The 21,648-nt window shown below is 39.9% G+C and overlaps 3 protein-coding genes across 3 annotated transcripts; all 3 read left to right on the top strand.

Annotated features, from left to right (window-relative positions):
* Positions 1-559: 559 nt before the first annotated feature.
* rnf183 (ring finger protein 183) lies at positions 560-4,580 on the top strand. Its single transcript, XM_035436143.1, has 2 exons — positions 560-1,085; positions 2,910-4,580. Exon 2 carries the CDS (start codon positions 2,919-2,921, stop codon positions 3,861-3,863), a length of 945 nt encoding a protein of 314 aa, XP_035292034.1. The 5' UTR covers positions 560-1,085; positions 2,910-2,918; the 3' UTR covers positions 3,864-4,580.
* Positions 4,581-6,765: 2,185 nt separating this feature from the next.
* Positions 6,766-9,923, top strand: LOC118216233. Its single transcript, XM_035397345.1, has 2 exons — positions 6,766-8,090; positions 8,416-9,923. Exons 1-2 carry the CDS (start codon positions 7,227-7,229, stop codon positions 8,536-8,538), a joined length of 987 nt encoding a protein of 328 aa, XP_035253236.1. The 5' UTR covers positions 6,766-7,226; the 3' UTR covers positions 8,539-9,923.
* A 3,230-nt stretch (positions 9,924-13,153) lies between these two features.
* Positions 13,154-21,237, top strand: mgat1a (alpha-1,3-mannosyl-glycoprotein 2-beta-N-acetylglucosaminyltransferase a). Its single transcript, XM_035421083.1, has 3 exons — positions 13,154-13,483; positions 14,471-15,772; positions 19,796-21,237. Exons 2-3 carry the CDS (start codon positions 14,966-14,968, stop codon positions 20,492-20,494), a joined length of 1,506 nt encoding a protein of 501 aa, XP_035276974.1. The 5' UTR covers positions 13,154-13,483; positions 14,471-14,965; the 3' UTR covers positions 20,495-21,237.
* Positions 21,238-21,648: the final 411 nt, after the last annotated feature.

Below are 21,648 nucleotides of genomic sequence, written 5' to 3'. Positions count from 1 at the left end.
TGTCAGGTACTAAACCACTGCACAGAACTGCTGTTGTACTGAACTACTACTGTATTAAACTACTGTACATGCAGTGGATTAAATTGGAAGAATAATTAAAATCTAGGTTACATTTGGAATGAGCAGATACAAATTGCAGGGCATTAATATTACCCTACACCTCTGCTGGACAAGTTCACCTACTCCACAGTGCTACCACACCACTACTACTCACTGCTGTGCTGTACCATTATTGTATAACTCTACCCACCATGCTCTACTATGCCTCTGCTGTGGCCTCTCATTCATTACATATTTACCAGCACCAGTACATTTCCTTACCAGTAATCTACCCTTGCTGTTAATTAAATAACTACCCAATAACAGTGCTCTTGTTCTTCAGCTATTTATTTGCACTTGTGCCAAACCACTATTATTCAGCAGTAATGCAGTATATGACATGCCAAGTCAGAGTGGAATTTTCCATGTTTAATGTAAAACGTCATTGTCCCATATCACATTTAAAAAAATGACAGGACTGCTGTACTGTCACATGTTACATGGTGTGTAAGTTCGTACTTGAGGCTTCATGTATTGTATAGGCTATTTAGTCATGTCCAGCAATAACACACACGTTGAATGTTCCAGAAGACTCTTCACAAGTCAACCGGTAATACGGAAAAAAAAGAATACAGGAGAGCAAGAGCGCAAGTAATCCAGTTTTACCCACACGTTCCGCGCATTCACGCTGAGATAAGGCTTCAAATGGCACAGACTGGACCAACTGGTCCAACAAGGAGGAGAACGAGGGAGGAAACTAAGAAGAGGAAATTCTGGGTGCCACTGAGAGTGAAACCTGGAATGAAGTAAAGAAACAAAGAGAAGTCAGACAAGAGGAGGAGCAGGAGACTGAAGAAGTAGGGCGTGCGTATGAGTGACCTGTTCTGTTTATTTGTGCGGCTGCCCGTGTATTTTGTGCGAAGCTGTGATAAAACGCCACTTCAACTCGCACAAGCAAGCGGTATATGGAATACGATACTCGGATCAAACTCCTGCCCTGGACGGCCACTGAGTGACATTGAACCTACCACCACAGGGCAAAACATGTAAGCCTTTCTGAGGATTTTTTTCGAAGCTGTCACTACGCTGTAGCTGGTTAGGCTACAATTTTGGCCGAGAACAACATTACGAAATATATGATTACACGAAAATGTTGATACACTGTTGGCGATACGACTTCATTATTTATTACTGATCTTTACAACTTTACGTTTATTAATTGTTCGTGTTCCGTCAGGTAATTTATTTATATGTTATGCTTGTTTCCGTTCAGTGCTGCTTTTAATGGTAACTTAAGAATTATCATATGTCATAAATTGACAAAGTGCACTGGCAGGTAGCAACCTAATATTTCTTTGGCAGTCACCCAGACCCTTTCAAGACAAAGAATCCATTCAGAATTTAACTAAACAAAAATACTGTCAACAACCAAGGGACTGTTATGCATACAGTACGACATGGTCAAACATTCCCAAAGGCCATTCCTTATTGATTCAGTGTATTTGCTTTTCAAATTAAGTAGCCTGCACTCACTGTTGTCCAGTCAGGAAACAATAAAACAGTGGTAGCCAGACAGCCTGGTCAGAGCCTAACCAAACAGACACGCACATGTTTCCTCATTCATATCTCAGAGGACCATGTGTCTGGTACTTTTTTCTCAGTTCCACTCAGCCACAGATAAAGGATCAAATATTTATTCTGGATGCTGAATCACTGTGACATGTGCAGGAACTGCGTCACTGGTTATATATGTATACACAACTGTGCTAGTGCTAGTTTTGTACTTGGCAGGATTGTTTTGTTTATTTGCTGAACAGGTTACCCTACAGGGTTGGAGTCCTGATCTATGTGGTCACTTCTGGCACTACGATCTTTACTTCACTCTAGTGTGTTTTTATGCACCTCTGCACTTTGAACTGATGCACTTGTTGTATGTCGCTCTGGATAAGAGAGTCTGCTTAATGCCTGTAATGTAATGTAATATAGTCCAAAATCAGTAACCCTAGATGAAAGAATAAACATTTGTTGAAAGCATTTGTTATTTGCATATGTAAAACTAAGCAGTGGCTTTTTGAGCTGCTATTTGAGAATTGTTGCTTCACAACATTCCATGAATATTTTTGTCCTCTTTTGACGCCACTGTCCATACTTTTGCATTTAACAAAAATGTTTTTTTTTCTGGTTTTGGCAAGATGGGATGATGGTAGGGAAAGGAAAAGGAATATCAGCTTACTTGAAGTCATGAGAAAATACGGTTTTTGACCACATGTTAGCAAAAATTTGACATACCAATACAATATTCACAAGAGCCTATTGACATACAAGTTTAAGCTTACAGGGCTCCTGTACCTCATTACAAAAAAGGGAACGGAGCCCTGAAATAATTGTTTGTAATCCTTCGTTTATTTTGCAATGTTGGCTGAGTTTACAGTCCCAGGTTTATTTAAGCTGCACAGAAATGGAAACAGCAAAATTATGATCACCCTTGATACAGTTTGATGGTCTTTATCCTGCTGTGTAACTGCGGCTTTAGACTAATTCTTATGAGAATAAGTTCTGGATAACAGGACAAAATGCGCTTAATATCACATTACCTTTCAGATCCTGGGATGACAGGTGCCGTTTAATATCAGTCCATGATGATGAGGAATTGAGGATTATTATTATTAAAAATTGGAACTAGAGTACTGGGGAGATCTGCATCATATTACTACTACTATAACTACTATTACTACCAGTACCACCCGCACTAATACCTGTATCCTTGTGTTCCACAGCCTTTACAAAAAAGGCTTTATAAAGATGATGTTCTGTTAAATGATTTCATCATTTAATGTCCTCCTGTATTTTTCTCTCTTCTTTATTTCAAGTCCTGCACAATGAGTGATGAGAGAGAGAGAGCGAATGACCATGGCAGCCAAGGGGCCAAGCTCAAACAGCTGCTGAATGAAAAACCCAAAGCCGAAAGCAAGGGCAAAGCCAGCGGCAGGCCAGGGCGAGAGAGAGAACGAGAGAGGAAGGGAGTCGGCCGCAGCAGGAGCAGCGATGCTGAGAGGAGAGGGAGGGAGGCCAGGCAGAGGGGAGACTATGAGAGGGACAGAGGGGAGAGGAGGGAGCGAGGAAGAAGCGAGGATGGGAGAGAGAGAGAGAAGGAGGGCCAAAGGGGCTCTGCCGAAGAAGGGGACGATGTGGGGGACACTGAGTGCGTGGTGTGTTTCTGCACCTACGATAACATCTTCAAAACACCCAAGCTTCTGTCCTGTGGCCACACTTTCTGCCTGGAGTGCCTCGCTCGCATCAATGTGTCCTCACCCGAGATCAAATCCCTGACCTGCCCTGTGTGCCGAGAACTCACCGATCTGCCCCACGGCCGAGACCTGCCACATCTGGGCACCAACCAGGATATATTCCGCAAGCTGCCCCCCGATATGCAGAGAGCGCAGTCTGTGCGCTTCAAGCGCAGCAAGGGAAAACTGGTCCTGAAGAAGCCCCTGGCTGGCACCCACAGCAGCTCCAAGCCCAGCCTCACCCTCCCCACCTTCAAGAAGAAGGTGCAGGAGGGGCCACTGGGTGAAAGGGGTGCCAGCCTGGAGCTTGGCCACACCCAGGCCACCATCGTGGACGTGGGGCGGCCCCCCAGCAGGGTTAGGGGTCGCATGCGGCAACTCTTTCGCTCTGACCAGTGCTACTATGCTGCGGTGGCGGCCATTATCACAGTGGCGGTGGCCCTGATGCTGGTGGGGATCCTGGCATTTGTGGTGGTGCCCAATGTTGCAAACCATGGGGCCCATAGGCCCCCACCAGAAAACAATACCTTTCCATAAAATGGGAAAAACAGTGGACCCTGAATGGGTTGGGAAAGAATGGAGGAAAGAGGTGTAATCTTTACAGAAGAGGCCAATAGAATGGAAAGTCTGGGTTGAATGCCTAATCTTTTCATGGACTGTTTTAACTTTATCTTGAACACTTCCATACCTAAGCTCTTACAATAAGAATTCGGCAACCAGTGAACACCCAAGGAACACCTGCAATTTAAGTACTGTGAATATATTTACTGTGACATTTTGGCAAGATGTAAGAGAACTGAATATGTATACCATAATGTCAGATTTAAAAACAACTTTAACATTAAGAAAATGTATAAAAGTAGACATGCAGAAATACAACTAATGCTGAAAAGGTTTGAGGGATATTTTTTTCTTAAGACCAAAGCAATGTATTCTTTTTTAATTCCTATTACTTGACTGGGTATTGTCTTTCTTTGGTGAAATTCTACTTGAGTTTAAAAAGGAAACATGATCTTATTTTAAGAGTTTCCAGAACACTTAACTATAGGAAAAATGACTGGAGAAAAAACAGTTCACGCCCTTTGAGAATGCTGAGAATCAAGTTTTCCTAAATTCACGAGACTCCGTACACTGCTCTTCCTCTTTTCATTCACTGATATGTTCTGCACTTGTACATATTTAAATACAACTACAAAACTGAGATAATTGAAAATATTGTATTTGTCTGACAAAAATAAAAAGATTTGAATCTGGCTTGTGACACATTTTTTCTGTAAATTAGCATTACATCGGCAAATCAATGTGGAGATCCAGCGAGTGGAAGGAAAGGACTCTACAACAGCATGCATTGTGCTGCAGATTTGCACTATGTCGCTGTATCTAAACAAATAATCCCTGTGTATTCTGCTCCTGGCTTTCAAGCTGCACCCACACCATGGCAAAGTAAATGCCTTTTTATAGAACAGTATAAAGACGGGCTTAAATTCCAGGTATTAAAACCAAGTATTCAAATCACTGTTTTGCATTTACCTCCTTATCATGCAAATTATTGTGCATAGAGACATTGTGTATACGTGGTCTGAAATGCCTTATGTTACGGTCCAAATAAGAACCAGAAAACATGAATATTCAATAGAATAAATTTAAATATAATAAATAAATAAAATATAAAATGTATAATAAATATAAGAGTTGAACGGGTTGGTTGGGACAATTATTTTGGAGTCATGCTAACCAACCCTGACATAAGCATGTAGTTAATCGGAAAACACCTGCAATATACATACTGTATATAAAACATGTTTGAACATAATTCTGTTCAAAATCCATATACCTGTGTGTAAGGGGGGATTTAAACACAATATTGTGGTTACTGTCCCATCAGTCGTACACACAGACACAAAAAACACACGCGCACAGGCACACACACTTCAAAGACCTGATCCTCACACACACACACAAAGACAAAGATTTTTAAAAAGATAAAAGGAGGGAATAGTAGGCCTATAGGTACATGGCATTTCCACTGATAAACTGGTTAAAAATGTTGTTTGGTTTCAACTCTATATTATATCGTTAAAACATTTTATATTTTATATATTTATTATATTTTAAAATATATAAACATGGCATTTTAGGATTGTGCCAACCAGCCCCACAATGTGTGCAAGGAAACCCCATGTTCAAGCTGGCTGGGACAAGTGCACAACATGACTTTAATCATTAGTCACCTAATTTTAGAAGAGATTTGGGGACATTAAAATATATGCATTTATAGCTTGAGGCTTTTCATTTGCTACTGGGGGGAATATTCCATGATAAATTATGCCAGGAAAATATGGAAAATAGTGAAATGTATGCCAACCAATCCCAGTCTCCCCTACTTTAATATAATCACTGTTAGCCCACAAGTAAGCACCACAGAGGCTAGGAAGGCAATAGTATATCTGGCTTTGTCAGGAGTTGGATGAGGCCAGAAAAAATTTCATTTTAACAATCACCATTTTGTGTCTTAAGGGATGATAAATATGTGGTTTCTCAGCAATAGAATTTTTTTCAGATTCCTATCACCTGTAGGTCTTATTTTCATTCAGTAAAAACAGTATATCTGATATTTAATTAGGTCAGGAACAGTGGAAAATGCCCCCTTTATCACTATCTCTGAGGTGTTGATACTTTTGTGACTGGTTAGGCCAGGTACATGGGTACATACGGTACTATATTATTTTTTCACTGTGGTACAGATAGTTTTACCTCTCATTTCTTAATCATGTGAATGTAAATCTGGTTGACGGTACATTTCCATAGTAAGACAATGTACGGAATGCGACCTTCAATTGACAAGAATGGTAGAGATGGGACAGGATGCAGGAGATGCACGTGACTGCCACATACAAAGCAAAAGTGAACATAGACTGGAACTGAAGTGAAATTTAATAGGTGAAGAATTAAATTAATGATTCACATGACACAGCTGCCCAGTACTGTATTGCCCAATAGTAACAATGCTGATCACATTAAGCGACTATGGATTTATCCAATAATTATACATTGGCTACCAATGTCTACACTGAAACATTTGTATTTTCACTGGAGTAAAATCACGACAAATAGAAATTACTTTTATTAGGGTTTCTGTAAAAGATCAAAGCATGGCTTTGCTGTTGAGATATACTGTATACATTGTTTTCAATATATTTTTAAGTGGAACTAAATATGTAGGCTAGTTTTACACAAGAGCATTCCTGGCTGGAATGTGACAACAAAAACGTGTCAAACCAGATTTTGTTGTGTTATTGGTGACCCGGGAATGACGCGCCCATGCATGCGTTTCGAGGGCGGGGCTTTGGAGGGAGACTAAAGGGAGTTTAAAGGGGTGCTGAAACGTTTTTTCTAAAAAAAAAAAAAAAAAAAAAACGTAATTTATCCAAACTTATTGATACGTACATGCTGCAACTTTAAGATGCGAAATGGAATCAGGTTATATAGCTACGTACCTACAAGTTACGCACGGTGTGTGAAAACCTTGCATCTACTTTCTTGAATGAGAGGGAGATTCACTGGGCAGAAAAACGATACAGTGCAGACAGCCCCCAACTTTCTATTATTAGATCGAGGCCCACCCTCGATTCTGATACTCGTACTGTCATACACCGACAGAGCCTCCTCTTTACCGACGACAAAATCAGCCAATTTGGTTGGGCAACTCGGGGACCGGCCATGATGTTATAAAGCTAGCTAGGTAGCAAACTGGCAGGAGGTCGCATATTGCTAGCAACACACTTGTCCTTGTTTTCTACGTTGATTGGTTTCCTATCAATTGCCAGCTAGCTACCACTGGCAGTCAAACAAACTTTATTTTGACGATAATATTTACTACAAAACGATTTCCTTGTTACAATGGCCTCCACCCCTTCTGCTTCTGCCCTGTCTGCTGTCCTCCGGTGCAGGGGAAACATATTTGCTAGAAACAAGAAGAGGCCTCCTCCCGGCAGCGGATACAGCCTGGGAGCAAAGTGCGGCGCCGCAGGCGAGTCGGGAGTACCTATACTGGGCAAAGAACACGGATGGGAATTTGGTCAGACTTTGCAAGAATTTAAGTCTTTTTTTCTGGGGCAACGTGTTGAAATCAGGAATGGTGTGTTTCTGACAGTTACGTTGGAAACAAGTAGAAAAAGCAGGACAGACACGCATTCAAGTAATCGAACTGCCATCAATGACAAAGAACGAAGAAAAGTTTCTAAGACTGATTCGCAGAATGATCCAATCGGATCCCTCTACTTTTTACAGGCGAGTTCGTCGCGAGCGGCCCAGCAATGTTACCGACTGAGATTTCTGAAGGAGCCAAACTCGTCACAAACGCGTTTGTTTACTTCTGGGATCAGGCAGTGCCTTGGGATAAAAAACTGTGACGAATATGGTATGATTGTGCACTCAAAGAGCAATAAAAAACTTTTGGGAAAATTATTGGACTCAGCCACTTGGAAGGTTTTGTGTATATCAATTAGTTATTTACCTAAATCGGATAGAGCCGGCGAACAAATCTCTGAACCAGTTGCATTGTGTTGGAAAGGCTGGACGACTCTCAAGAATGGATGCATTATATTGACTGCAGTTATTTCTGAAATGCTGCGGATGCAACTTGGAATGGAAAACGGTCGTCTTTCGATTCCATCCGTCTTCAAACCTGCTGTTCTAGAAAACCCGAAGTCTCGCTCCGTCAAACGCCGGTCCTTGTCAATCAGTCACAGCGCCCAAACAATGGCAAGTATTATGGCACACATTTCCGATCTGCAGGTCGCACACCGCTTAACAAAGCTAAAGACGGCAGGGTGATATTGTTATTTTCTATGTCTGATGGGGATGATTGAAACCTTTGCCTGTAGTTGCGCGATATCAAGTGATAAGTTTAAGGATACCAGAGCGTCACTAGGAGTAGCCTAATTAACTGTGCAAGTGCGATTATTTACCCATCTTTTTTCATTTTTTGAAAATGTTGGTGTATTGCATTCGTGTCAGTGTTGGTTGCCAACAGACTGGTTCGATGTACCTAAAATAAAGTTTTGCATGTTTCTGTGCCCATTTGCAGGAAAATGATTTGAATGGGCAAAGTGGGGATACTACCGGTCAGAAAGTGAAGCTAGGAGGGCTTGGAACAAGTGGTGAACATCAGCCTCTTGGAGGAATCACCAAAATGGGCAAGCTGGACTGAGGGCTTTTGCACAGAACATTACCGCAGAACGGCAGAAATTGATACAAACGATGCTTGATGACATTAGTTCTTGTTAGCACATCCCTATGCTAACAAGTAACAAAATCTATATCCCTGACTGAATTCCACCCCCACCCCCTCCCCCTCTACATTATGTAAGAAGGGCTGTGTACTTCAGCAATGCAAAAAAATAAAATAAAAAATCATAAAATAGGACTTTTTGTTTTTGTAGGTGTAACAGGAGCTAATTATCCAAAGAACTGTGGGCTCAAACTTTTATTTTATTTTTTTGTACGAAATATTTCCACCACCGGGGTAGAGTGCCAAGAAATATGATTTTTATTCAAGTTCATTATAAATGTAAACAAAATGCCTGAGTACACATCACAACCTGTGATAGGTGAGAGGACATCATGACCTGCCAATTACAACCAGCAGGGGGTGTCGTTTGCTGGCCAAATGTCAACAAAAAAAAGAAAAGGAAAAACGAAGGAAAATGAGTGATTGTGAGAACTACACATTCAGACAGTCTAGGATCAAAATTTGACTCCTTGGCTGAGGCTAATTTTAAGTGAAATAAATACATGCTCGCATTAGAATTTGCAAGTGGACTAGGTTTCCCGATGTCCTCAGGATGGTTCACCTAATATCCCTACTTTAGTAAAATCACATACCTGGATTAACTTTTTCCATGTGAATTTTTTGCTCATATGTGTACAACCCTGGTAAGAATTAAAGTTCTTAAACACGGGTGAACAAAACAATTGGAGGTGGATATAGTGGGAAATCATTGGATACAATCAGTAGATACAGTGGTCAGGGACAATGTTAGGAAACTTTAGTGACTGGCAAATTCACACATAACGGCATTAACTGAAGTAAAATAATTCATATAAATGCAATAAGGCTATTTCAGATGAGTGTACAGTATTTGAGAAAATGCCCTTGGCTTCCAGATGAAAGAAGGATAATATACACTGTATTCCTAAAGTTAGGTGAACTTTCATGCAATTCTAAGAAATATTTGTACTATCATTATAGTAATGACTTGCAGCTGAACACTATGATGTGGACACTTTTTTCGATTTTGATTTGAAATATAAACGCTACTGCATGCCAAAACCTGTTAGCCTAGAGATTAGGGAGATGCAAACTATTGTAGAAGCAAAGGGTGACATTCAGCTGTGAAAACTCCTAACCTACCCTACTTCACACTGGATATTAGGTATCACTACATTTTATGGGGTTTCCTTTAATGTGCTGGAAATCAACCTATTAACTGCCACAGTCCTTCTAAATGTTACAGTGTTGATATTAGATGTGTCTGAATGGTTGCTTGTGGAAATGATTCAGGTTTGAACAAAATAAAAGTTGACATTTTTGGCCGACTGTTTCATTTATATTCAGAAAAGGGTTTTATTGCATTTAAATTTGAACTTTAAATGCCAAAAAATAAATGCAGATAAAAAAGCTTTGATTAAGACTAGATAAATTGAGTTCAGTTAGTGAAATCAGAGAGCCAAAGATCTTTGATTCTGTAGTCCTTGGAAGATAGGGACAAGATGTATAGGTAACTACCAAAATGAAGGAAATGCCATCATAAAGTGTCTTAAAGGGTTAGACCACCACAAGCTGCCAGAACAGCTTCAGTGCACCTTGTCATAGGTTATACTAGTCTCAAACTGGAGGGATTCAATACTATTCTTCCACAAAAATGTCATCATGGAATGTTGTCGAAGGCATTGGGAAAAGCTGTCTGAGGTGCTGCTCCATTGGGTTGAGACAGCCATAGAATATTGTTTAGGTTGTGTTAATGCTCATCAAACCACTGAGTGACCACTTTGCCCCGAGGATGGGGAATTGTCACCCTGGAAATGAATAAAGTCACTTAGTATGTGCTGCATTTACGTTGACCTCAAAAGCATTGAGTGGCTTCCCAAGCCTGCTTTTGAAGCTTCACCATCCAATAGGTCTTCACTCCAACTGAACAAAGGACACCTCATTCAACATTGTTGAGCTGCTAATTATTAGAATTACAGGTGCCAAATTAGGGTTGAAATGAAAAAACTACAGAACAGTACATATCTAGGAACAGGGTTGGACAGCCCTGCCCTAAATGATTCCATGAAAATGCATCATTATAACAGAAATCTTTGCGAAAAGAAACAAGCAGAGGGACCTCTAGGGTTATTTGTCACGCACTGCATATACACTCATTCATTTGTTGAGAACAGGGTGAAGGATGTTTCAGCTTCATCTAACCATATAATCTTTCCCCCCACTGTTTTCTTTTTGCCACTTGATAATATAATTTTTGTTGTTCTAATGTTGGTTTTTGCACTGGAACCAGATAACAGTATCCCTTTCTGTGAAGCTCTCAATGGACTGTTCTTCATGAGATTGCCTGCTCACACCCCAGAACAGTGGTAACCAACCCTGTTCCTGGAGATCTACCATTCTGTAGGTTTTCTTTTCAACCGTAATTTGCACATGTAATTCTACTAATTAGCAGCTCAACAAGATAGCTTTCTGTTGAATGAATTACAAACCCATAAATAGGACATTATATTAGACATGCTAGAATGTTTCTATTATGTTAGGAATATACATTTAAAAATGTGTACAAAACTGTACATTGACACAAACAAAAGAAAGAAAAGTGATTCTGTTTACAGACGTCTGCCATACGAGTTCCCCAAGATGGCGCTATTGTAATTTAATCATGGGGTAAAACTATCAAGAGATGTAAATATTGCATCAATAATTGGGAAGGCAGGTATGCCATCCAGCAGGTTTGACACATTTCAGGGTATCCTACAGAAAATCACAATGACCACAGACTCTCTGATCTTAAGAACATTAACTTCTGTACCTTCCAACCTCATGTAAACACACAGACTTCAGATACAACTTCACAAGTCCAAACAATAAAGCCCCAAACTTGGGTTATTTTGGGTTTTCCTTCTTTTTTCTGCCAATTTTGTCAACACAAATGCTCCAGCCCCCAATAATTCTCCCCATTGGACATGTTGCTACATCTTCTGCCAATAACAACATCTAATCAAAGTAGTCTGATCAAAGTAGCCAATTGCAGGACATTTGGATACACAGGAAAAATGGACACACAACCTGAACGGTGTCTACCCTGAACCGGTAGTCTACTTTCTTTCAAATAAAAATTGTTTGCATCCTTTTTGGCAAAATACACAGTTTTGCTTTTGACCGAGTTTAATGTTAGCTAGCTTGCTAACAGTACCTACTGTCACTGACTTAGTTGAAAGAGCGAGTATAACATTAGATGGTACCAAAATGAAGCACTGAAATCTGTGTTGTGATTCGGCCCAGTGGTTACCTATCGTATTGGAACTGGGTACCAGGTTTTGGTACCCAACCCTATTCATGACAGCTACATGAATACAAGGTAGGTCCTAAACCCTCAGACTATTATTGCTGCAAGGTATTCTGGAGTCTTAATGTTACTCACTGCATTCAAAATGATCAAGCATACAGGCAAAACAAATGACTGTCAATTTCACTGTTCATGGCTGTTTAAATAAGTGTTTATAACTTTATTTCCTTATATAAAATAGAAATCTTTTTTGTGAATCCAATTTTCTAAACAAAATAACAACAATAATAACAATAATAATAATAATAATAATAATAATAATAATAATGCTTTTCAGACATCCAAAGCACTGGAAGTAATTTGTTACTAAATATATAAGCCTAGTGTAGTCATTTCTATCTTCATTTTTATAATTTTTAAGTGTAACGCAGCTGAATTGCATATTATCTCCACTATAAATGACTGCCACATATTTTGAACGACCACATTCTCTTCAGATGGTAAAATAAAAAAACGCATTGGGTAAAACTGCTTAGGAATAGAGCTTGTTTAATTTGGGAGAGCTTAGATAGCCAATATTGTTTGTTGCAACTACGCCTCATTTTGATGTCAATCGGCAGGTCCTGCGAGTTTTAACGGGTTAGGGTTATAGACAGTGCTTTGTATGCGTGACTAACGTGGCATTTTCTACGTTGAAAACGTTTTTACTGAGTTCAATTACAGATAAAACAAAAATTGTATTTTTGTTAACGCTTCCAATGTATGAACTGCTACGCTATAGCTGCAACCTACGGTTCACGTATGCTAAATATAATGCCTGATAGCATGATATTGCATGCTCGCAGCAGTAGGCTAACACATTTAGGCTACCAGTTACCAAGTTTGTAAAACACTTGCAACACTTTCAGAGTTTCTTTAGTCATGTTCATCTTAAAAACCAGTTAGTTCAGATGCATCGGCCACGGTACAATCTGCGAAAAAAAAGTTTTTCCAAGGGTTTTGCTGTTTGCGTAGCTGGCGTTATTAAAAATGTTATTAAAACGTTCACGGTATTGCGAGGCGTTGTGTGGTTATTAAACGCGCATGATAAAAGACTCGTTATCAGAAGACTGTGTCTGCAAGATGTGCACAAAAATGCGTTTAACACACCTATCGATAATAAATATGCTAAACATCCACTAATTTATCTCTTGTCTTGACGTGTTACTAATTTCGCACTTAGAGGAACTCTGGCGATTGATGGGGAGGGACTTCCGTCAATGTAGTAGTCCGGAAGTTGCATTTCGGCGGTGGGGAAAGGAAAATTGTATTGACTGAAGAGCGACATAAAGAGCCAAACGCAGAGTAAAAGACTAAGAGAGCGCACAGTAGGACACTCTGTGCTTTTTACATTCATTGTTCGGTCAGAGACATTTATTTTTTCCCCATATATGGTATGACTGAGCGCGTGGACGCGGAAAAAGGGGGAATGGGCGACAACATAGGTGCACATAATATGAAGTGTTGACCCCGGTGAGGAGAGGCGAAAGAAAGAGAAGTGAGAAGAAACTAATAAATATGACCATCGTACGATCTTAGTTGAGGACATGAAGCGAGGTGAGTGGAACATCCAACTGGGAATATATATGGCTCGTTGGCTGTCGAGAAAACGTGCGTGCGTGGCATGAGTAGTGAGTAGTAGTCTGGTTGTGCTTGAAATAAGCATGGCGAGCTAGATACAAGTTACAGTAGGTCTTGCTGTTACACTTTACCTTATAGTCAAAGCAATCGGTCGTACCTCCGAAACAAGAAGATACGACAGGGTAAATCAATCACAGCATGCCTGTCTGACCATTACACCACAGCTACACCACACGTTTATCGTTTTCTGTCATGTACCAAAAGTTGCTGAAATATTTCTTTACTAAAGTTGAATTCGCAACTGTAGGCTATTTACCGTGCTTTTACCGCTTGGTAGTCCTCGCCTGTCAGAAGTCGTTGACGTGTATGCCCCGGCAATGGTTGGAAAGGAATTCTAATTTACGGCATAGTCAGGGAGAAAGAATTTGTTTTCTTAGAGCTCTGGTGGTTTAAAAAACAATGAACATGACCATTTGGCGCAGTTATGAGATTCAATAGGTGATGTATACGTATTCCGAACATTTCGGTTTAACTGGCAAACTAAGTCAGCATTTATTAGAGTGCTTAAAGGTGCGCAACAAGCACGGTTTTCACAACCTAGAAACTCTACGACCGGGCAGCGTTAACGCTACTTTTCTTTTGTGACACGAGTCAACTGTCACATGGTGTATCATGCAGTTCCTATAAAGTTTAACATAGATCCAGTGAGCAACTATACAATCGTTGTATTTGATCTTTCTATTGTGTGAAACGCGGCAAACAATCCCGAGCGTAAAAATTAAATGTCCAAACGCGAACCAGCATTTAATAATCAGCCATGGAAGCTTACTAGGTAAAAGACTAGAGATATTAACTTGTAGCACATGGAGGGTACCAAAAGTAAAATATCAACTAAATTGGCTTATGGTGTTAATAATCAGCCAAACATAGTGTTGAACTTATTTGAATCTCTCTCTATTTCAGGTTGATGGCAAAAGGCTGAAGTAATGGATCACCCCCCTCCCCACCCCAGGAGTGCCCTAACTCTCTCTCATCCTCTGCCCTGTCTTCCCTCTCCTTTCCTTTTGCTTTTGCTTCCGTGCATTCCTCTCTTCCTACACTTCCTCTTTTCATGTCTGTGTGATATTCAGTTTATTCATCCATTACCAGGAATTCCTGTAGATGTATTTGTGTGAACTGTAAATGTGTTTTCTAATTCACATATTAAACCACAATACATATTTCCTTAATAACCAGTCTGTCTGTTTATGTCGTCTTGTCTGTCAATCATTAAATCAACCTCCTTACCCTGTGAATGGGCCTTCCCCCTTTATAAGAATAACAGGTGCCATCTTTTTTGATTAGACTTCTCTGTATCATTCCACTATAGAACTCCCTGTTTCCCTGTCTTTGACTGTCATCAGTGTGACCACTTTGTATCTTTAATAACTCCTGTTGCTCCTGTGGTCTCATTGGGCCATGGTCCGTAAAAGAGGTTCCTTTATCTTGTGTGGTGTCTTCCTATTTGTTACCTGGAATGCTTTGCTTCTCCTCTTTCTTTGGGGGCGGCTTCCCACTCGCCGACTCGGAGAGGGAGGTCGAGCTGAGCCAGGGAGCAGAGAGGAATTGGGAGGGGCTGGATTAGACTTGGCCAAGGAAGTGATCCGATTGGCAGACCAAGTGGAATCTGAGCTTGAAACCCAGAAAAAACTTCTGCTGCAGTTACAGAGACACCGGCCATTATGGGAAGGACTTGGAAAGAGACTGATGAATAGCAAAAAGGGAGGAGAGGACTTGCTGCATCCACCTCAGAAATATCCAGGTTTAGCCGATATAGACCAAAGCAAAGGAAAGCAAGATCAAGATTCTTTAATCTTTCCTATTCACAATATGAAAGTAGAAAATAAAGAGCTGGTTGCCAATGAAGACAGAGTTAAAAGCACTGTTGCCTCTACCGATGTCATTCCTATCTTGGTTATTGCTTGTGACAGAGTCACCGTGAAGAGGTGTCTGGACAAGTTGATACAGTATCGTCCCTCTGCTGAACTTCACCCAATTATAGTCAGCCAGGACTGTGGTCACGCTGATACTGCTCGTGTGATTGGCTCTTATGGCAGCCAGGTGACTCACCTTAGCCAACCTGACCTTTCAGACATTCAGGTGCGGCCAGAACACAAGAAGTTCCAGGGCTACTACAAAATCTCAAGACACTACCGATGGGCACTCAACCAGGTTTTCAACAAACTCTCCCACTCTGCTGTTGTCATTGTGGAGGATGACCTTGAGGTAAATATACATGCTTTATACCTAATAGAGGGATAGGATGATTTAGTATACCTATCCAGATGCACTAAAGTTTCTTTGTGCACCTATCCAGGTGCACATTTCTTTTAAAATTCAAATGTCAAGGGTTGCAAATAATGATGGGATCACAGTGCTGTGGCTGGAAATGGAATCCCCGGCAGCATGGAGATTTATGTAGCAGTCCTGAGTCAGCTGTCCTATGGACTCTGCCACCTGAAAATATTTAGTTTTCAACCGTATTTTTCTTTACAGCATTTTACGTTTCACTATAATGTGCTTTATTCAGTCAGCAAAATTGCATGTCTAAACACATTTTCATGAGAGATTCAGCTCATAAACTTATCATACACCCATTGCAAATACATCTAGGCTATATATCTTTTAAAAAATCATAAAGACATCAGACAAAAACACACTAGTCTCTGTGCTTCAGCCCAAGACAACTAGTTTGTTTTGTAATTTCCCAGGGGGAAACTTTGTTGGCTGAAGTTGTTGGAATATTACTGTTCCCTGTTACTGAAGTTTACATATCCCTGTGGGCGCAGAAAATTATGAGGCTGAAATATGAAGAGTGAACTGAGATTACTCCATTACTGGATTCTCTACTGCAGCATGGAAAGGCTCCTTCCCTCATAGCGTGTGTTTCGTAGATTAAGAGAGGATCAGTTGCCAGAAAAGGGAGGTGATCTTGTGAGAGAGCATTGATTTGTTGATCTTCAGACACTCACAGTTTGAACTTTTTCTACAAATGAGCTTTTTTCCCCACATCACTCCACAATCAACACATTGCAAAAATTATTTTATTTATTTGGGTGTTTCTGATTTAAGGTGTTTCAGTAGTCCGGTGTGGTGGAAATGAAATGAGTTTTTGAGATTGACAGCAGAAGGTGAAATCTGAAATCTAAACTGAGATTACTCGAATGCTAGATACTCTAATGCAGCAGAGGATGGCTCCTCCCATCATAGATTGGGTTTCATGGATTAAGAGAGGATGCGGTTGCCAGAGAGGGGAGATGATCTTGTGAGATTGTTTCTTTAGAGCGAGCTGTACTATAATCCCATACATTTAGGCTGAATGAGAAACTAAGTCTCAACAAATTGGTGTAACCAGCCAATGTCTATGGAATAGAACATCTATCCAGTTCAAGTCCCAGCCTAGTTAATGGTGGGTTATTCTGGATGGTGTCATGATTTGTTCTTTGAGTTCTTGCAGATTTTACATATTCCTGATTAGTACTTGAGTTAATTTCTTTAACCTCCCTGATTGCTACTATTTTTGCATTGGTCAGATGAAAGACCTCTAAAATAAATGGCCGGGTTTGTTTGTTGGTTGTATGCATCTGTTTAAATGCAATACAGCTTTCTGGTGATTAATGTATGTCTACTGTATAGTTTCATATGGCAAAATGTTATAACTAGCCTATATATGAGGATAGTACTGCTCATTTGTTTCATCTAAAAAAAAATGTCAATGTTTTCAAACTTGAAATTAGAGTTTGAAACGGTAAACTGGAAGATACAACATTGAATGTAGCCACAAAACTTTATCATTGTGCAATTTCTGGTTTCAGTGCAGTGGACTTGATGTGTACCAGTTATCATATGGTGTTCTGTTTGCCATTCCATGCAGTGGGTAGTTATTTTTGCCAATTTTCCTTCCTGCCTGTTTTCTGGATCTGTTCTTGAACAGTCCCATACTGAAAGAATAGAAGGCATACATTTAACTAAATTGTTATGTGTCATATGATATGCTTAAACACATACATTTAGGCATCTATCAGATTTTATTACACAGACGCGCTTCCAAATAAATGCTTATAACAAGTTAAGACGAACTGTGCTATACCTAGAAAAATCTATTCAGAGACAAACGTGCCAATAGAAACAAGTGCTAGAATAAAATAAATACGCAAGACAGGAAGAAGCAGTCTTGAAAGAGAGTGGGAGCACAACTGCAGTGTGGGAGGAGGGTTAGTTGTGCTAATTTAAGTTTCTGAATAAATGTGGCTTTTTATAATAAAAGGCTTGGCTGAAAGCTTTTTAACAATTGCAATATTAGAAGTTTTGTGCAGAAAACTACAAGTTTAACCGTGGTATGTTTCTTTTACTTTCAACATTTCTTAAATTTGCTTGATAATGTAAAATTGTTAATGACTTGTGGTCAGTGACCATTGTGGAATTCAAGTCCATGCCTGATGCAGTGCTGGGTACTTTGTTGATAAATTATGTGCCTAGATAAGCCAAATTTCCTGGTCTCAATCACTGTGTATTCTCATTTTCTTATGCTCATCTTTTTGTAATAAATACATTACAGAAATTCTATTACAAAATATATTACAGCTGGTGTGATTGTGATCAAATCAACTGTAATATATGCCTAATTCTGTTAACCCTGTTTGGTGAATGCCTTTTATATATTATGTTACTGATCAGTTTAAGTTTTCAGACAGATCTGGTTCAACGTAACCTCATTAGTAGTGCAGTACAAAAGAACATCTCCATCAAACTAACTAATATTTTTATGTCCATGGTTCAACATCTAAAAGTTATAGCCTAATATTGGATTAAAGAAATGGCTATTAAACAAGCATGTTGGCCGATGGATAATTTCACATTTTGATCCCATACTGGGCTGATTCCAGTGTTAAGCTGGTGCATCCCTACTTTTAGGTCATTATGGCTGGTAGCTGGAGCTCTCCAGGAGCTGAGCTGAGCAGCCATTTTCAGACCATGTCTGTGGAGTGTATTGTGCTAGTGAAGACAAACGGGGCTTCGTGGTTTGATGAACACAACTGTAAATATTTGACCTACTTGATTTCATATTGATTGGTAGGCAATAATCAACACACTATATAGCCTACATTCGGCTATGCGGTGGGGAGTGCCCCTTAGACACTGAAGCTAATTATTGATGTCATGTTGCTGTTATGTTTCCAGGCGTAAACATAAATTGCATCACTGGAATTTTGTTTTATAGAAGGGAAATGTCTTTAGGGCATTTGCTATGGCTACAACGACAAGGGTACACAAAACATTCTATTTTGTTCATTGTCAACCAGGCAATGATACTTCAATCTTTTTTCTTGCTGTGTAGTGATTTTGCAAGTGCGTTCATGACTCTTCACAAATCACAAAATGGTTGGAGCTCTTGTGTGTTATCGGTAACCCAGTGTGTTGGACCAGTCCTGTGGAAAGCACTCCCACCTGATTGATTCATATGGATGGGTGACAACCAGCCTGAGGCAGTTCCACCCATAATGGGGTTCATGAAGCCTTACTTTGCTGTCATTACAGTGGCTTATCGAGAAGTTCAGTTATTTAATGTAGCAGGGTTTGATTTATGCATCTTATAGATTGCATCTATTTAGTCTCTAACTGAAGTTACCAAAATAGTAAAATTTTTATGGCTGCGATAATATTCATTTCAACCCTTGTTAAATAATGTATAGCAGTGCTTTGGTTAGCTGCATAGAAACTATTGAATTGTTGACAGCCGGATTTTTAAAATTTAGAAAATGCTATAGTCTAGTACTCTTGTCTGCTCTGGTTTACTTGACTTATTTGGTTTTTATTTACTGATTTTAATTATTTTTTACAAGCATGATAAAGATGACGTGACATTAAAACTGCATTTATAACTTTAGATAAACATAGAGCCTGTTACACAGTAGCTAATGTGTGGAGTTGAGCCATTGGAATCTGGGTCCATTTCAGAGAAGTGGGCTAAATGAATGTGCTATGTTGGTTTTTGTTGATTTTATTGTCCATTTGTTTAAGGTAACACATCAGTGGAGGTCTTATTATAATCTGTTTAATATGAATGTGTGCTAATGATCATTTTGACAGTGTATGAATTTGTACATCGTTTAACTTTGAGCTGAAATTTTGGTCATATAATAATAGTTATATATATAGTAAAAAAGTACTTATGTATAGTAAAAATTACAGTTGAAGAGTTTGTGGATGGAGGAACTCCTGGGCTGAACTTGTCTTCCTCTCTTATAGGTGGCACCAGATTTTTTTGAGTATTTCAGATCCCTTTACCCCATTCTACGTTCAGACTCAACTCTGTGGTGTGTGTCAGCCTGGAATGATAATGGGCGAGAGGGGCTGGTGGATCCTGGGAAAGCAGAGCTCCTGTACAGGACTGACTTCTTCCCCGGGCTGGGCTGGATGCTCACAAAGGAACTGTGGGCAGAACTGGAGCCCAAGTGGCCTGCAGCGTTCTGGGACGACTGGATGCGCCAGCCAGACCAGCGCAGAGACAGATCCTGCATCCGGCCAGAAATATCCAGAACATTGACATTTGGGCGCAAGGGCGTGAGCTTAGGTCAGTTTTTTGACCAGTACCTGCGCTATATTAAACTCAACACCGAATTTGTGCCTTTCACCAAACGGGATCTGTCTTACTTGTTTCGTGAGAGATACGACGAGATGGTTGAAAAAGAGGTGTACAGCGCCCCCTTGGTGAAGGCTGAGGATCTGAAAGGGGGTTCCATGCAGGGTGCCGGGCCCTTTCGCCTGCAATACTCCAGCAAAGACAGCTTCAAGGTCCTGGCTCGCAGTCTGGGGGTGATGGATGACTTGAAGTCAGGAGTTCCTAGAGCGGGATACAGGGGTGTGGTCAGCTTCTTGTCACATGGGCGAAGGATCTACTTGGCACCTCCCAGTGGGTGGAGCCACTACGACACCAGCTGGAGCTGAGGATCACACCGCAGGGGCTATAGTGGCGGTTAGGTTGGGAGTGAAGAACAGGACGAATCATCAGAGAGACTAGACAAATTATGTATCCGAAAAGAACCCGTGAAAACCAAAGAAAACCGCAGAAGGGGCAATAGGAACAGAAATGGGGAAGCTGGGACATTGGAGAGTGGGTGGAAAGTGAAAAGAGAGAGTAAAAGATGAGGAGAGGAATGCAGATGATGGCAGTAGTGGGAAAATGAAAGGGTGCTATTGGGGGTGAAGTAGGCCCTTTCCTCTCTCAGTTCCCTTATCCCTAGAGGGTAAATTTATTTTCTCCTTAATTTCCAAAGGAAAGGGATAGTGTATTTTGGGATAGGGATTGTGGGAATTTTTATATAATTATTTTTTAAAGGTACTGTTATGAATATAATTATGGTAAATAAAATGTTTCAATCAAATTTGAATGGAAATTATATTGTTAAAATTGTTTTGATTTTTTAATTTACCAGATTCTGAATGGCATGTGACAACATGATCAGGATTCATACATGAGGCTTGCCAGGATTTGATTTTTTATTTTTATTTTTTTGTAATCATTGATAGAAATGGACTTCCCTGTACAAACACAGACTAATGAAAAGAAAATGAAAAATATCTAGAAACCGTGAGATAAATAGTGGCTGTTCTGAAATAGTACTTTAAAATTAGCAAATGTTCCATTGCTGTTTATTTTGATGTGCAATAAAATAACATGCTGAAAATTAGCTTCAGGAAAAGTAATATTATTGGAACAGCTCATAACATAAATGGGTTCTGTGTGTGTGCGTGTGCGTGTGTGTGTGTGTGTGTGACTGCCTGCCTGTCTGTATCTGGTGGGGCGGGTTAGAGAGAATATGCAGTGCCATGGTATGACAGCACTATACAGTGGCCCCAAAAAGTATTTGGACACTGAAGCCATGCTTAGAAATTTATGAATTTTATTGAATTACATAACAAAATGTCAAACCAAATAACATTTATGTTAAAGATAGATGCCTTAAGCACACTTTTCAAGCAAAACATTTCACAAAAAGATGTTGGTTGGCTTTTAAACAATAAAACAATAGATATACTGCTGAAAATGAAGACAAAAAAGTATTTGGACACTCAATAATGCCTTCAATAAAGATCACAGT

This window comes from Anguilla anguilla, chromosome 1, assembly GCF_013347855.1.
Source record: "Anguilla anguilla isolate fAngAng1 chromosome 1, fAngAng1.pri, whole genome shotgun sequence".
Lineage (NCBI taxonomy): Eukaryota > Metazoa > Chordata > Actinopteri > Anguilliformes > Anguillidae > Anguilla > Anguilla anguilla.
Note: the sequence above shows the minus strand (reverse complement) of the source record. Positions and strands in the feature narration are given on the sequence as shown.